Below are 15,428 nucleotides of genomic sequence, written 5' to 3'. Positions count from 1 at the left end.
GGAGGGCTGAGGGGTAGGCCCAGGACCCCGGCAGGCTCGCCAGGGCCCCAGTGGTCGGGGGAGACGCCGGCCACGCTCCCCTCTGACCCCCTGATCCCCCTCCCATGTGGGAACCCCTCCCCTCCCCGCCCCGAGGGTGCTGGTCCCATCCCACCTCCACTTTTCCTCCCCTCCTCCTTCCCCTCCACGTCCTGCCCAGTTGCTTGGGGATCCCTCCCTTCCCTTTAGATGTCTGAGGCCCCACCGGCACCTGGCCGGCGCCCCGTTGTGAGGAGACGAGAACTCCGCCTCTTCCTGTGCGCCATCTGGACCCCTCCTCCTCCAGGGTGTTTACTGCCCCCTCTTTAACTCGTGTCTGTTAGAATGAAGCGGTCTGTTCCCTTGTCTGTCCCTTCAGGGGAATTCTCTTGGTCTGTTAACTGCGAGTGGTTTCTCTGCTTCTTGTACTTAACATTTCTCTTACTCTGTGAGTTTAGGAGAAACAATTACGTGTTGTAGTCTTGGGAGGCTATTTTATGTGGGACTCTGCCCCTTAATATTTTGGGCACAAGGGCAGCTTTTAGTTTGCATGCTTGCCACCTCTTTCCTCAGCATGTGCTTGCTGTTACCCCCGTAATAGGGGTGTGCAGGGGCCGGCAGCCCGTGCGCACTCCCGGGGCCCCTACCATCAGGGGCAGTGATTGGCGCTTGCTGACAGGTCTCTCCGCAGGGGCGGTGGCCCGCGCGCGCTCCCAAGGCCCTCGCCGGGCAGGGACAGTGATTAGCAGCTGCTCGCCGGTCTCTTAGGCACAGTGGCAGCCGGCCTGCTCCCAGGATGGCAGGGGCAGTGATTGTTGCCTGCTCCCTCATCTCTCGCAGCAGCGGTGGCTCACGCCCACCCCGGGGCTCGTGTAGGCGGTGTGCTGTTGCCTGAGAGCGTGCACGCTTGGGGAGAGAAGCTTCTTCAGTGGTCCCGCCGTTCCCCTTGCACATCCCCCAACAATCGTGCCTTGCCTCTCTGGGGGGACCCAGGCTTCTTCCACGTACACCCTCCATGGCCACACTCCAGCCCCTTCAGGATGTCTCCACGCAGCCAACCCCCGTCCTCTCCCCGGGTCTGACCTCTGAAGCCCAAGCTTCAGCACCTAGCCCCCCCCCCCGCCCCAGTGGACGGGTGTCTCAGTCTGGGGAGCACAGGGCAGCAGTGACCACCGTATGTGCAGGTCACTGTCTGCGTTGCCTTTCTCAGACCTGTTGTTGTGCTCTCTCTGAGGCCCTGAAGCTCCCCCTTGGTCCATGCTGATCTCCCTGCCGGCGAGGGCACTCTCCAGGGTGCAGGAACCTTTCCTCTTCCACAGCTCCCTCCCTGGGGCCCAGGTCCTGTCCCCATTCCTTTCTCTCTCTCTCTTTTTCTCTTCTTTGTTTTGCCCTGCCTGGTTCCGTGGGAGATTTTCTTGCCCTTTCTGAAGTCTGAGGTCTCCTGCCAGCGTGCAGTAGGCGTCCGGTGAGAGCTGTTCCGCACGCAGGTGGGTTGTTCTTGTATTTGTGGGAGGATGTGAGTTCCATGTCCTCCTCCTCCTCTGCCGTGATCGCTTTCCTCCACATTTTCCTCTTTGAGTTTTAATTTCCTTTAATGTTACTGCTTTATTAAGGGTTTTAATTTCTGGGGTCACTTTTGGTCATTTATGCTTTTTTCTAAAACAATCGTTGGCATGATTATACATGTATTATTCTAAAGCTTTTCCTTATCTTCTCGTATGATTCTTTTAAAATTTTTGTTTTCTTTTGGAGTATAGTTGATATACAATGTTGTGTTAGTTTCAGGTGTACAGCAAAGTGATTCACTTATACATATATCTATTTCTATTTCAGAATTTTTTTCCCACTTAGGTTATTACACGATATTGAGTAGAGTTCCCTGTGCTATACAGTAGGTCCTTGTTGATTATCTGTCTTGTATGTAGTAGGGTGTATATGTTAACTCCAGACCCCTAATTTATCCCTCCCCGTTGCCTTTCCCCTTTGGTAGCCGTAAGTTTGCTTTCTTTGTGAGTCTGTTTCTGTTTTGTTAATAAGTTCATTTGTATCAGTTTTTTAGATTCCACATATAAGTGATATCATATGGTATTTGTCTTTCTCTGTCTCACTTACTTCACTTAGTATGATCATTTCTAGGTCCATCCATGTTGCTGCAAATGGCATGATTTCATTCTTTTTGATGGCTGAGTCATATTCCATTGTACATATGTACCACATCTTTATCCGTTCACCTGTTGATGGACATTTAGGTTGCTTCCATGTCTTGGCTATTGTAAATAGTGCTGTAACGAACATTGGGGTGCGTTTATCTTTTCAAATTATGGTTTTCTTTGGATATATGCCCTGGAGTGGGTTAGCTGGATCACTTGGCAACTCTGTTTTTAGGTTTCTGAGGAACCTCCACACTCTTCTCCACAGTGGCTGCACCAACTTACATTCCCACCGGCAGTGTAGGAGGGTTCCCTTTTCTCCACACCCTCCCCAGCATTTATTGCTTGTACATTTTTTAACAGTTGCCATTCTGACCAGTGTGAGGTGATACCTCATTGTAGTTTTGATTTACATTTCTCTGATAGTTAGCAGTGTTGAGCATCTTTTCATGTGCTTTTTGGCCATTTGTATGTCTTCTATGGAGAAGTGTCTATTTAGATCTTCTGCCCAGTTTTCAGTTGGCTTGTTTTCTTTCATACTGAGCTGCATGAGCTGTTTGTATATTTTGGAGATAAATCCTTTGTCAGTTGCTTCGTTTGCAAATGTTTTCTCCCACTCTGTGTGTTGTCTTTTTGTTTTGATGATTTCCTTTGCTATGCAAAAGCTTGTAAGTTTAATTAGGTCCCATTTGTTTATTTTTGTTTTTATTTTCATTACTCTGGGAGCTAGGTTCAAAAAGATACTGCTGTGATTTATGTCAGAGTGTCTGTCTTTGTTTTCCTGTAAGAGTTTTATAATATCCAGTCTTACATTTAGGTCTTTAATCCATTTTGAGGTTTTTTTGTGTATGGTATTACACAGTGTTCTAATTTCTTTCTTTTACATGTAGCTGTCCAACTTTCCCAGCACCACTTATTGAAGAGACTGTCTTTTCTCCTTTGTATATTCTTGCCTCCTTTGTCATAGGTTAATTGACCATAGGTGCATGGGTTTATCTCTGGGCTTTCTATCCTGTTCCGTTGAATGTTTTTATGCCAGAACCATACTGTTATGATTACTGTAGCTTTGTAGTGTAGTCCAAAGCCAGGGAGCCTGATTACTCCAGCTCTGTTTTTCTTCTCAAGATTGCTTTGGTTATTTGGGGGTCTTTGTGTTGCCATATAAATTAAAAATTTTTTTCTTCTAGTTCTATGAAAAATGTCATTGGTAAATTGATAGGGTTTGCATTGAATCTGTAGATTGTCTTGGGTAGTATATTCATTTTGGCAGTGTTGATTCTTTCAATCCAAGAACATCAAGTCTGCACATTTGACCCTTTGTCTTCGTAGGGTTATTTATCTCAGATTCCTTTTGACTAGTCATGCTAGAGGTTAACTTGTATTTTTTCAGATAAGAATCTATCAACTTCATTGAGTACTTTAATTTTTTGTTCATCTCCTTCATGAACCTCTGCTTTCATTTTTGTTACTTTCTTACATTTTTTCTGTTGTCACTTTTTTCCAGCTTCTTGAATTGAACAATTATTTTTCAGTCAGCTTTATTGAGATATAATGGACACAGAGTAACACTCCCCAGTTCTAAGTATACAGTTTGACAGAATTTGATAAAAGTTCACCCCTGTGGATCCACATCACTGGCAAGGTAGGGAACGCTAATCCCCCAGGGACATCCCTTGGCCTCCTTGATCAGTGGGTGGGGCCAGAGGGCGTGGCTTGGGCATCTGCCCACCCCCGTGGTGGTGCCGTGTACAGGGATCATGGGTGCAGGACCCTGCTTTGCTCCTGGCACCGCAGAAGTGACAGTTAGGTTCTGACTTTTTTGTGTCTTGTTCATAATTTGCCCAGCTGCACGTGTGTGCAGTTATTTTTAGTCCCTTGTAGTTTCTTTGTATCTGTTGCTGGAGGAGATGTTTGTCCACGTGCAAGCCCTGCAGCAAAGCGTCCCAGGTCCTGGCCTACCTCACCCTCACTCCCTGGCCCTATGGTGCTGTTGTTTTGCCTTTTCTAGAATTTCACGTGAATGGGATCATGTGGTGGTTGTCTTGCGTTTTTCTGGCTCTTTCACCCAGCCTAATCGTCAATGTTCGTCCTTAGCATTTACTGCTAAGTAGCATTCTGTGCACACACGTCCCTCGGTGTATCTGTTTACTGGTGGATGAAAGGTTGTTCCCAGTTTTGTCTCATGAATAAAACTGTTGTCTGTACACGGGATTTGTGCGACACCTTTGCAAGTTCTCTGAGGTGGGAAATGCTGCAGAGTTGAATTGCTTGGTCATCTGGTGACTATATCTTTAATTTTATAAGACGCTGTAAAACCGTCTTCCAGCGTGACTGTCCGCTATGTGTGTCCAGCCAGCAGTGTGTGAGACGCCAGTTGCTCCGTGAGCTGCCAGCACTTGGTGTTGATGCTTCTTAGCTGTAGCCGAGCTGGTGCCTGTGCAGAGGTCGCTTACTGTGGCTTCGTGTCTCATTTCCCTAATGATGATGTTCAATCCCTGGTTATGTATTTGTTTCTCATCAGCATCTTTTTCTTTTTTTGGCAGCTCTCTTGAGGTATAACTGATGTGAGGTAAACAGTAGATGTTTACTGTGTACCATTTAGTGAGCTTTGATGTGTGTGAATCCCCGTGAAACTATGCAGACAGTCGAGATGAGAAGCATTTCCAGCGTCCCCCAAATTGGCTTCTTTCCAGTCCATCCTGGCCCAGCCCCAGGCCCCCACTGGTCTACTTTCTGTCACTGTGGATTAGAGTTTCCTAGAACTTCAAGTAAATAGAATCACAGAGTAGGTACTCATTTTTTTTAATTGTGGTAAAATTCACATAAAAGTCTGTCAGCACGTTAGCCATTCTAAAATCTAAAATTTAGGGGCCCTTATTACATACACAGTGTTGCACGACCCTTACCGCTGTCTAGTTACAGAGCACTCTCATCACCCCAAAAGACGCTCTGGGCCCCTTGGCATCACTGCGTTCCCCCTCCCCCAGCCCCTGACACCGCTCCTCTGCTTCTTGTCTCTGTGGATTTGCCTGTTCTAAAGCTTTCATATTAATGGAACCAATACACGAATTGTCCTGTGTCTGGCTTCTTTCCTTTACTTGGCGTCATGTCCTCAAGGTCCATCCACGTGGTAGCCCGTGTCAGAGCTTCACTCCTTCTCATGGCTGGGTCATATTCCATTAGGTGCTTGGACCCCGTTCTGCTTATTCACTCACCCATAGATGGGCGTTTGGGTGGTTTCCACCTTTTGGCTGTTGTGAGCAGTGCTGCTGTGAACATTCGACTGTGAGTGTTTGCGTGAGGCCCCGTTTTCAGTTCTTTTGGCTGCGGGGCGGCGGTGGTGTGTGTGTGTACACATACCTAGGAGTGGAATTGCTGGGTCATGTGGTAATTCTGTGTTTGACTGACGGAGGGGCCGCCCAGCTGACTTCCACGGCAGCTGCGCCATCTTGCGTCCCCACCCGCACGTGTGGGTTCCCGTCTCTCCACACCCTCTGCACGCTTGCTTTTCTCTCTCTTTCACTGTAGCCATTTGTCTTGGTTCAGGCTGATGTACCAAATCCTGCAGACTGGGTGGCTTATAAACAACAGAAGTTTGCTTCTCCTAGTTCTGGAGGCTGGATGTCCCAGATCAAGGTGTCAGCAGGGCTGGTTCTGGTGCGGGCTGTCCTCTGGGGTACAGAAGTTTCTTGCTGTGTCCTCACCCGGAAGAAGCGGTGAGGGAGCTCTCTGGAGTCCCTTTTCTAAGGACACTAATCCCGTTCATAGGGCACCACCTTCATGACCTCATCACCTCCCACAGGCTCCGCCTCCTAATGCCGTCACCTCGGGCGGGGCGGGGGCGGGGGGGGGGCACAAGCATTCAGGCCACAGCTCTACCCTATTGGGTATATGCAGATAACTTGTTTCCATTTGCACATTTCTAATGACGGACAGTACTGAGTGAGCATCCTTTGAATGTGCCCATTTGTCATTGTATGCCTTCTTCGATGACACGCCTGTTCAGATCATTTGCCCGTTTAGAAATCTGGTGTTTTCTTACTAGTGAGTCATGTGTGCTTTGCATGCATTCTGGGTCCCAGTCCTTTGTCAGAGGTACGTGCAGCAGACGCTGTCTCCCCGCGCTCGCTCGTCTTTCTGCTCTCGTAACAGTCTTTGGAATTGCAAACGTTTTTCATTTTGATTGTGTCCAGCTTTCAGATTTTTCCCCTACTTGGTTTTTGCATTTGTATCCTTGATGAGAAGTGCTGGAAAATCCAAGCCAGTAGGATTTTTCTCCTGTGTTTTCTTCTAAAGGCCGATTTGGGTAACTCTTCCCTTCAGGTCTGTGCTCCACTCTGAGGTGGGCACTGGCACATGTGGGGTAGGAGGGAAGGTGCGTCTCTGCACACGGTGTCCAGTGACCCCAGACCCACTCGTTGGGCACCTCGTCCTCCCGCTGACTTGCCTCGGCACCTTCTTCCGACGGGAATTGCCGTACGTGAGTCTGTCGCTGGACGCTCTTGGGTGTCGGTGACGGGTTGTCTGTCACAGCGGGACAGCACGGCCCCGCTGCTGTAGCTTCACTGCTGTGTTCGTTTCAGGCAGTGCCGATTTTCCTGCTTCTCTCTGCTTCTCAAGTGCTGAGACTGTTCTGGTGTCTCTGCATTCCCACATGAACTTCAGAATCACCTTCCGCACGTCTGCGCAAGAAGCCTGCTGGGATTCGGCTTGTGATCGTCTGAGTGCGCAGGTGGACTTGGGGACAGTCCACGCCTTTCCAACATCGAGTCTGCTGGGTTGTGACCCCGGCATTTCTCAGACTTCAAGTCATCGTTAATTTCTCTCAGTACCGTTTTGTCATGTTCATCTTTCATCAAACGTACGAATACTTGGGCATAACCCAGTGTTTCCTATCTTTGATGATACCGTCAGTAGCGTTATTTTACTGCAGTTTGCGGCTGTTCCTTGAAGTGTACAGAAGTACTGTTGATTTTTGTGTGTTGACTTTGGACGAAACATACTCATCAGATCACTTTTTCAGGTTCCTTAGGCGTTTCTAATAGACGATCACGTCCTCCAGAGATAAAGAGGGTGTCCCCGTTTCCTCTGTAATCTGCGTGTCTTGTATCCTCTTTCCTGCCCTGTTCACTGTGCTGGCCAGGCCTCCCTGAGGACGTTGTGTCAGGGTGTGGGAGCAGCACAGCCCTCCTCCCCGGCCTTAGGGCGCGTCGCTCCCCGCAGACGCAGTGTGGGGGCTGCAGCTGCTCCTGTGTCCTTTACCAGGTTGAGGAACCTAGTTTGCTGAGAGCCCTTGTACTGTGTGAAATCTCGAAGGCGTGTTGAAATTTGCCCAGTGCTTTTCTGCACGTACTGAGGGCTCCTGTGGTTTTTCTTCTTCCCTCGAGCCGTCTTGCGTCTTTGGATGAATCCCATTTCATCATAAATCCTGTCTCTTCCTGCTTACGTGCTTTTGGATCCTGATTGCTTGTGTTTTGTTAGGGTTTAAATCCAGGCTCCGGAAAGACGCCCATCTAGAGATGCCTTGTCTAGTGAGTCCTCTGGTTCGGTAGCAGGGTGGCCTGGCCTCACAGAATTGGTTGGGCTATTGCCCTCTTTTCCGGAGCCACGTGTTTAGAACTGGGCTGGTGTTCTACGTTAAACGTTGGCAGAATTCACGGTGAAGCATTGGGGTTGGACATTCTCTCCCTGGGAAGGTTGTGGACATTGCGTTTGATGGGGTAGTTCCCATCTTTCAAGTGTGTGCCCAGCTCCCGTGACTTGGTGAATTTATTGACACACGTTGTTGATAAGATTCCACACGTTTAGGGTCTGTACTGACTGACGTCCCTCTGCCACTTCTGATGTTGGCATTTGTGTCTTCTGTCCTTGTCCTCAGTCAGCTTGGCCAGAAGTTTTTTTATTTTCCTGGTCTTTTCTGAGAACTAGCTTTTAGTTTTGCTAACTTTTTTGTAATGATTTCCTATCGCATCGATTTCCCGTCTTTATTGTTTCCTCTCTTCTGCTCCCTTTAGGGCTAACTGTTCTCCTTGCAGTTTCTTAACGAGGCAGCTGTGTGCACTCAGCCTTTCTGCTTTGCTCGCGGTAGCACTTAATGCTGTGAACTTCCTTCCGGGCGCTGCTTGACCGGCATCCCAAACATTGTTGATGTGTTGGTTTTTGGGTTTTTTTGTGGTTTTTTTTTTTCCCTTCTCATTCAGTGCAAACTACATTTGTGTTTGTCTTGTAACTTCTCCTTTGGCTGATGTGTTATTTAGAATTTCGTTGTTTTGATTTTCAGCTCCCGCACCTTGTTTAGACATGTTTTGGTTACTGATTTCCAGTTTAGTTCTGTCGTGGGCAGGGGTGCTCTGTCTGGTCTCAGTGCTTCCAGATGTACTGAGACTTGTTTTCTGGGCTGAGGGTGGTCGTCTTGGTAAACGCGCACTTGAAGGCCGTCCAGCCCTTGAGTGTCAGCTTGCTCCCTGGGTTCCGAGCGTGTCCAGGTCCCGGCGTTCCGGCAGCTTCTGCCTGTTCCGTGGGTGAGGGTGCGGCTCCCGATGCTGAGTGACTGCGGGGTTTCCCTGGGGAGCTGTGGGCCGGGGGCCATGGCCTTTGTGCCTCTGTGGGCGGCTGTGTCGTGTGAGGACCTCCTGTCCCCAGATCAGCTCCGCCCTCACATCCCTTCTTCTCTCTCGTCATCGCGACACGGCCCTTGTTCTTGCCGGAGACATGCTTCTCGGGAGCCTGCGCGCCCGAGATCAGTGGACCCGCTTCTCTGAACACAGAAAGGGGCAAACGGCTGATCCGTGAAAAGGACAGTCTCTGCTTCCTTTCCCGGCGCACGGAGGCCTCTTTCGGCACACGCGTGGGCTTTGATCTGGGCGTCCTGCAGTTCATCCAGTTCTGAGCCCTTCTGCCTGGAGTCAGCACGGGGTGGGGGGGGTGCTGAACCCACAGGGCCGCCCTCATTTCACACGCCAGGCCCGAGTCCGAGGCTGTCACCTGTGTGTCCGTCTGACCAACTCTGGATTCTGGGGGTTCCCACGACCCCCTCTCGAGTTCTGCAGTTTGCTCAGCAGCCCACGGGACTCAGGGAAACACCAGTTCATTATAAAGTGTTCCTTATGAAGGGTATGATGAGGGGTACAGGTGAGCAGCCTGGTGAAGAGGCATCAGGGTGAGGCGTCGGGGGCTCCCTAGTGCAGCAGTCTGTCCCCATGGAGTTGGGGTGCATCTCTGTCCTGGTACGGCGGATTTGTTCCCTAACTTGGAAGGCCCCTGAACCTGCTCCCTTAGGGGATGTTTCAGAGGTTTCATCCCATGGGCATGATCGAGGCTTCCCTCCACCTCTGCCCTCGCCCTCTGCAGAGAATGCTGGGGGGCTGAAAGTTCTAGCTCAGTAACCATGGCGTGGGCTCTTTAAGGACAGCCCCATCCACGATCAAACAGGCTCCCGTCCCCCCAGGAGATTCCAAGGGACTTGGGGGCTCCGTGTCAGGAGCCGGGGGCAGAGGCCAAATATCAGAGCAGAAGACGCTCCTGGCACCAGGTGTTCGTGGTGGGAGCACAGCTGCTCTGGGGCTCCCTCCCTTAGGGGACCCCACGGGGCGCCTGACCGGGAACCGGGCAAAGGCCAGCGCGCACCTGCGCACGGCCTGCACACAGAGTCCTGCACGGGGGACGTCAGATGCCCTGTGCCCCGTGAGCACAGCCAGACCCCAGGCCCCGGCCAGATGCTGCCGTGCTCGGGACAGGCTGTGTGGACGGACGGGGAGCTCTGTGTGTGCGCGGGCGTCGGGGGGTGCCGTAAGGGGCGTGAGGGCGGGGACCGGGGTCACCGCAGGGCTGCTTCTGACGGGGTGACGCGGGCCTCGGCGTGTGCCCGGGTCTCCCGTCACGTACACTAGATAGACGTTACAGACCTGTAAAACCTGACCCTGTCGTGTGTTTTTCCCTTCAGGGTGGCATTTTACCATACTTTTAAACGCGTTTCTTCGTACCTCTGGATTTCAGAGTTGGTGCTTCCCGTTCCCTTAGAATGTTTGCAGACGGTCCTGAGAGGTGGCGGACGGAGGTCACAGTGAAAGCGTTAGGATGGGCTCTCCAGCTGCCTGGGGGGTGGGTGGGCTTGGAAGTGCAGGCACCGCTCGTTCTGGGGACGTGAATGCAGGCGTCACCCCACGGGCAAGGGCACAGCTCCTGCTGTGCGGTGGACGGACGCACGGCCGTGGGACAGAAGGGTGCCATCGCCCGAGTCCGCCCAGCGAGCTCTCACGTGCCCGCACGAGCACCCCAGGCAAGGTGCCCGAGGCCCCTGGCTCCCCTGTCCCTGCCGCCTGCGCCCTCCCACCCCGGGGAGCGGCCAGTGTCCTCCATGCCCTGACTCACACAGGCCCCTCGGGGCCCTGACGCCAGCATCCCTGGCAGGAGGCCTCTGCTGCCCGTCGCCCAGGACGCACGCCCGCCTGCGTGGAGTAGAGGCCTTTCAGCCCGCACTGTGCCTGAGCCTCGCCCCGTGGTCCCCGCCCCGGCGTGTGCGAGAAGCCACAGAGCGTCCAGACGCACGGCTCCCGCGCAGCTGGGCAGCTCCCTCCTGGGGCGCCAAGGATAAGGCGCCGGCACGTTCTGGGCCTGGCGCGATGGGCAGGAGTGGACTCCGGTGGTGTCCCCCAGGGCGGCCCCTGGCCACGGGCATGCGTGGCCAGTGCTCGGGTCAGGGGGCGCGTCCTGCCAAACCATCTGCCGGCAGCTCCCCGACCCGCGGGCGATGCCCATGAGCCGGGTCCTGTGAGCCCCATCGCCCATGTGGGCTTCTGTGGGGATCCGGTTTGCGCCTTTCCTCTGCCTCTCCCTCTGGAGTCCTGGCCGTGTTCACACCCTTTTCCCTGCAGGGCCTGTCGCTCTCTTGGGCCCTTTGCCTTTTTTCCTGTACCTCTGCCTTCGTTTACAGTCGGGGTGTGGCCCCTTTGTCAGGATAACGCCCTGCGAACGTTTTCCTGGTCTGTGGCTTGTTTCTGTGCCCTCGGCGACGTCTGCCCCGGAGTTCTGGTGGGGAAGCGGTTCAGTTTACCCACCTTCTCTTTCAGAGTTTTGGTGATTGAGTCACGTTTAGGGAACCTTTGCTTCTCCAGCACCCGGACGATCTCCTGCATTTCCTTCTGGAGTTTCACCGTCCACGCTCGGGGCCGGGCTCCCTCCCTCATGGTTTTGTAGAGTTGCTCCTCTGACCAGCTGGGCTCTCAGTAGAGACGATTGTTCCCTCGGAGCTGCCGCCAGCTTTGTCTGTGCTGAGTTGGTGGGTGGACGTGGGCGTCTGACCCTAAACTGGTCCCTTCCTCTTTGCCCTGATGCACAGCCTCACTGCTGTGACTGCAAGGAAGGCTTGACAGTCGTGTGCGTTTGCCCGTGAGCTTTGAATGAGCTGGTTGATTTCTGCAAAACACACCTTGCTGGGTGTGCATTGGCTTTGCGTTGAATCTGTGGGTCGTCTGGGGAAGAGTTGACATTTTAACACATTATTGTCCGGGGGATTTTTGCAGAAACTAACGCCTGTGACTGTAATGTCTCCAGTCAAAAATGTGTCAACAGCATTAAGTGTCCAGTCCAGGAATCTGTATGGTCTGTCCCTCCATTTGGGGGGTCTTTGATTTCTCCCAGCCACGCTTTCTCTTTCCCTTTGTAGAGATCTCGCACTTTCAGTTACGTTTACCTGTAGGTTCATGTTTTTTATGCTGTTCATAGACGGCACTGTTACATTTTTTATTTTCTAATTGCTTGTTGCCAGTGTGTGGAAATATAATTGATTTTTGTACATTGTCCTGGGATCCCGCAGCTTTGCTGGTTTTCTGTTACAAGTAAGTCCCCTACGTACACACCAAGTTGCGAACTTTTAGAGATGCGAACGTGCTTACTGTCAGCGTCAGGCACGAGTGAGAGTGACGTTGCAGCTCGCCCTCCGCCTCGTACTAGCCTCGTACTACTGACGACCCTTCAGCTCTCCTGTCTCCCCCCTCCTCTCCCTCCTCCAGGCAGTACCTCTTCTTGCCTGTTCCCTCAATGCCAGCCCCTGTGTGCCAGCTGTTGTACTGGACTGCTGTGCTTTTCAAGGGACTGTAAAAATGTTTTCTTCATCTTTTGTGTTTATTTTTTATGTATCATTTGCATGGGAAGTATTAGAAACCTGTTATAGTACAGTACTATGCAGCCGATTGTGTTAGTTGGATACCTAGGCTGACTTTGTTGGACTTACCGACAAACTGGACTTCGGAACGTGCTCTCGGAATGGAACTCATTCGTGTGTAGGGGACTTAGTGTTATTCTGGTATTTCGTAACACTTTCGGAATTCTCCCTACCGTCGCGTATTTTTGCATTACCAGAGTTTCCCCTTTGTCTCTGCCGGGAGCGTCCCCTCCTCCATCTCTGCTGGTGGAGCCTGTCCCATTCCAGCTCAGGGCAGAGCCGGCCTGCGTGCGTCCCCACGTGCAGATGTGAGCCGTGGGCTCCTGTGTACGCCCCTGATTACAGTGCTGTGTTCCCTCCTCTTCTTAAGTTTCCTGGCCTGTTGTTTGTTTCTCTGTGATTTTTCTTGTTTTTCGCTGCTGGATTCAATTTGCCCGCCTGGCTTTGTGTGGGATGTTGGCATCTCTGTTCCTGGGAGCTGAGGGCTCCTGATCTCCCTTTACAGGTGTCAGGGTCCAGGACGTGCAGCCTCGTAACAGGAGTTGGGAGACGTCCCTTGTTTCCATTCTCTGGAAGAGTGTGGGTACCATCCACGTGATTTCTTCCCTAAAGCTGGGCCCAGGATTTTCTCAGTGGGAAGGTTTTAAGCCACGGGTTCGGCCTCTTGAAATGTAGAACTGTCTGGATGTCCGTTGTCAGTTCTGGTTAGACACGTTCGTTAGTCAAGGAGTCCGCCCTGCAGTCGTCACGTTTCCTGGCCTCCAGTTGTTGGGAGTGTCCACTGCCTGTCTGTCAAGCGCTGGTGGGCTCTGCAGTGACCGCTGATGTGCGGAGCACGCGTTTCCTTTTTCTGCTTCTCCAGGAGTGTTGCTGAGGGGTGATTACTTGCTTTAAAAGCTTTCCGAAGAGCTGACTCGGCCTTGTTGACTTTCTCTGTCGCGTATCTGCTCTCTTTTTCTCTTCTCTCAGCCTTTGTTGTTTCCGCCCTTCTTCCTCTGTGTTTTCGGGAGGGAAGCTCAGAGCGTGGGTTTTCCGCCTGCTTCCCGGTCAGCACCTGCGCTGACAGCTGTGGACGCCAGCCCTGCGGTCGCCTCGACCCCTGACATGTGCCCGGGTCACAGCCTCGTCCTTGTCGCACCCCGAGTGTCTCCTGACATTCTCTGTCGTTTACGCCGTCCCGACGCGTCATCGGAGGTGCTGCACATCCAGGGCTGGGGACGTGCTCGTCGCCTCTGTACAGCTGCCGACGTGACACCTCCAGTTGGGGCGGGTGGTCTGTGCCCCAGGCTCGGGAGCGCCATTTCCGTCAGCGTCTCCGGAGTGTCGGCTGGGAGAGGCTGCCCCTTTCCCTGGAGGCCCCTGGGGCTGGCGCAGGCACTGGGCTGCGCTGTCGGGCTGTGTGCACGCGGTGCGCTCCCGGCCGCCTCGGGGGCTCGGGCAGCCGGGGGGCAAGGGCGCGCTAACCCTGTGTCGTCCTCCACCCTTCCCCCCACAGGCCTGCGGCTGCCCACTCTACTGGAAGGGGCCGCTCTTCTGCGGCGCCGGTGGAGAGCGCACGGGCTCCGTCTCCGTGCACAAGTTCGTCGCCATGTGGAGAAAGTGAGTCCCGGGGCGGGAGTGGTGGTCCGGCCTTGCCTCTGCCTCCACTGGCCGGCGCTCCTGCGGCCAGGACAGTAAGGGACTGAGACGGATGTCCGGGGGTGCCCGGCACGTCCGTCGTGTCCCTTGCGGGGCCCCATCCGCCTGTGCCCGTCCTCACGGAGCACCCGACCCCGGAGTCTGGGGAGGGGTCTGTGGCCGCGCGTGGGGTGCAGCTGGGGTGCCCTCTGTCGCCCAGGATGCTCCAGAGCTGTCACGATGACGCGGCCAAGTTCGTCCACCTGCTCGTGAGCCCCGGCGGCAGCTCCCTGGCGCAGGAGGACTTCATCCCCTTCTTGCAGGTGCGTCGCCCCCTCCTCGCAGGCGCGCCCGTGTCTACACCCCGGAGGCGGGCGGGCTCCCCGAAGCTAGCTCCACGCAGCCCTCCAAACCCGCGTGAGAGACAGGGCGGTGCGGACAGCTCCACACCTGAGCCTGCAGAGCGTGGAGCCGGACAGGGGTTAGCACCCTCGGGGCCGGGCCGCCCATGAGAAGCCGGTCGCGGTTTGCAGAATGCTCGTTTCCAAACGCCGTTCCCGTTCATGTAAACACGGTTTTATTTAGCACTCTATGTTCCATCTCGTAGAGGGGAATCGAAGGTGGTCCCCGGTTACCTGCGTGTTCCCCGTGAACACGGAGGAACCGAAGTTACCAAAACCATTTGAATAGAAGTGACTTAAAGGGCTCCTGGGACTGCAGTGCTCTGTTAAGTGAGGATATCGCAAATTTTCTTTCTCAGAATCTGAGATGGACTTCCACGGTGGTCGTTTATACATTTACACGTGTCAGATTATTACCCTCGGCCGCGAGAGGTGGTCTGCTTCCTTAGCTCGTGGCCCAGATGATTCTGTGTGATCCTTTAATTTGATGTGATTTCTTGTAACCGTGTATTTGGGGTGATGCTGCGTGAGCGGCTCTGTGGCTGGATGTGTGAACCTGGATGTTGCTGGTGGACACGTGCGTTCTTATCCCTGGGCCTGGCGGCACATCCCAGGGCCGTGTCCCATCCCCTGTGTGCAGGACGTGGTGAACACCCACCCGGGCTTGGCATTCCTGAAGGAAGCATCAGAGTTCCACTCCCGCTACATCACCACGGTGAGTACGAGCACGTCCGCTGCCCCTGTGGCTTCCGTGGGCGCCTGAGGCCCGGGCTCCAGGCCCGCCGTGAGGGAACGGACACCCAGCCCCGGACCTGTGGCCCTTCACGGCCCGCTTTCTCACCAGGAGGCGGGCGTGGGGCTCGGGCACGGGGAGGGCTGTGTGTCCCACCTGGGTCCCCAGCTGGGCGCGCTCAGCGAGAGCCTGGGTGGTCCTGGCCGCGTGCCCCGGGGTCGGACAGGGCGGGGCAGGCGAGGGGACGTCCAGAGACCCAGCGGTCTCCCTCTCTGGGCAGGAGGGGCCTCAGAGGACACCTGGGCCGGGTCTCCTCGGGTCCAGGCGAGCCCGCCCAGCGAGTTGGA

The 15,428-nt window shown here is 53.8% G+C and overlaps 1 protein-coding gene across 1 annotated transcript in view; it reads left to right on the top strand.

Moving 5' to 3' along the window:
- LOC307180988 (serine/threonine-protein phosphatase 2A regulatory subunit B'' subunit beta-like) overlaps positions 1 to 15,428 on the top strand; it is a 53,214-nt gene that overhangs the window by 24,765 nt on the left and 13,021 nt on the right. The window contains exons 3-5 of the mRNA XM_079911694.1: positions 13,826 to 13,929; positions 14,168 to 14,270; positions 14,989 to 15,063. Of these exons, the coding sequence (XP_079767820.1) occupies positions 13,826 to 13,929; positions 14,168 to 14,270; positions 14,989 to 15,063 (282 nt within the window). The remainder of the gene's footprint in view (positions 1 to 13,825; positions 13,930 to 14,167; positions 14,271 to 14,988; positions 15,064 to 15,428) is intronic.

This window comes from Stenella coeruleoalba (assembly GCF_951394435.1).
Source record: "Stenella coeruleoalba genome assembly, chromosome: X".
In the NCBI taxonomy this organism is placed as follows: Eukaryota; Metazoa; Chordata; class Mammalia; order Artiodactyla; family Delphinidae; genus Stenella; species Stenella coeruleoalba.
Note: the sequence above shows the minus strand (reverse complement) of the source record. Positions and strands in the feature narration are given on the sequence as shown.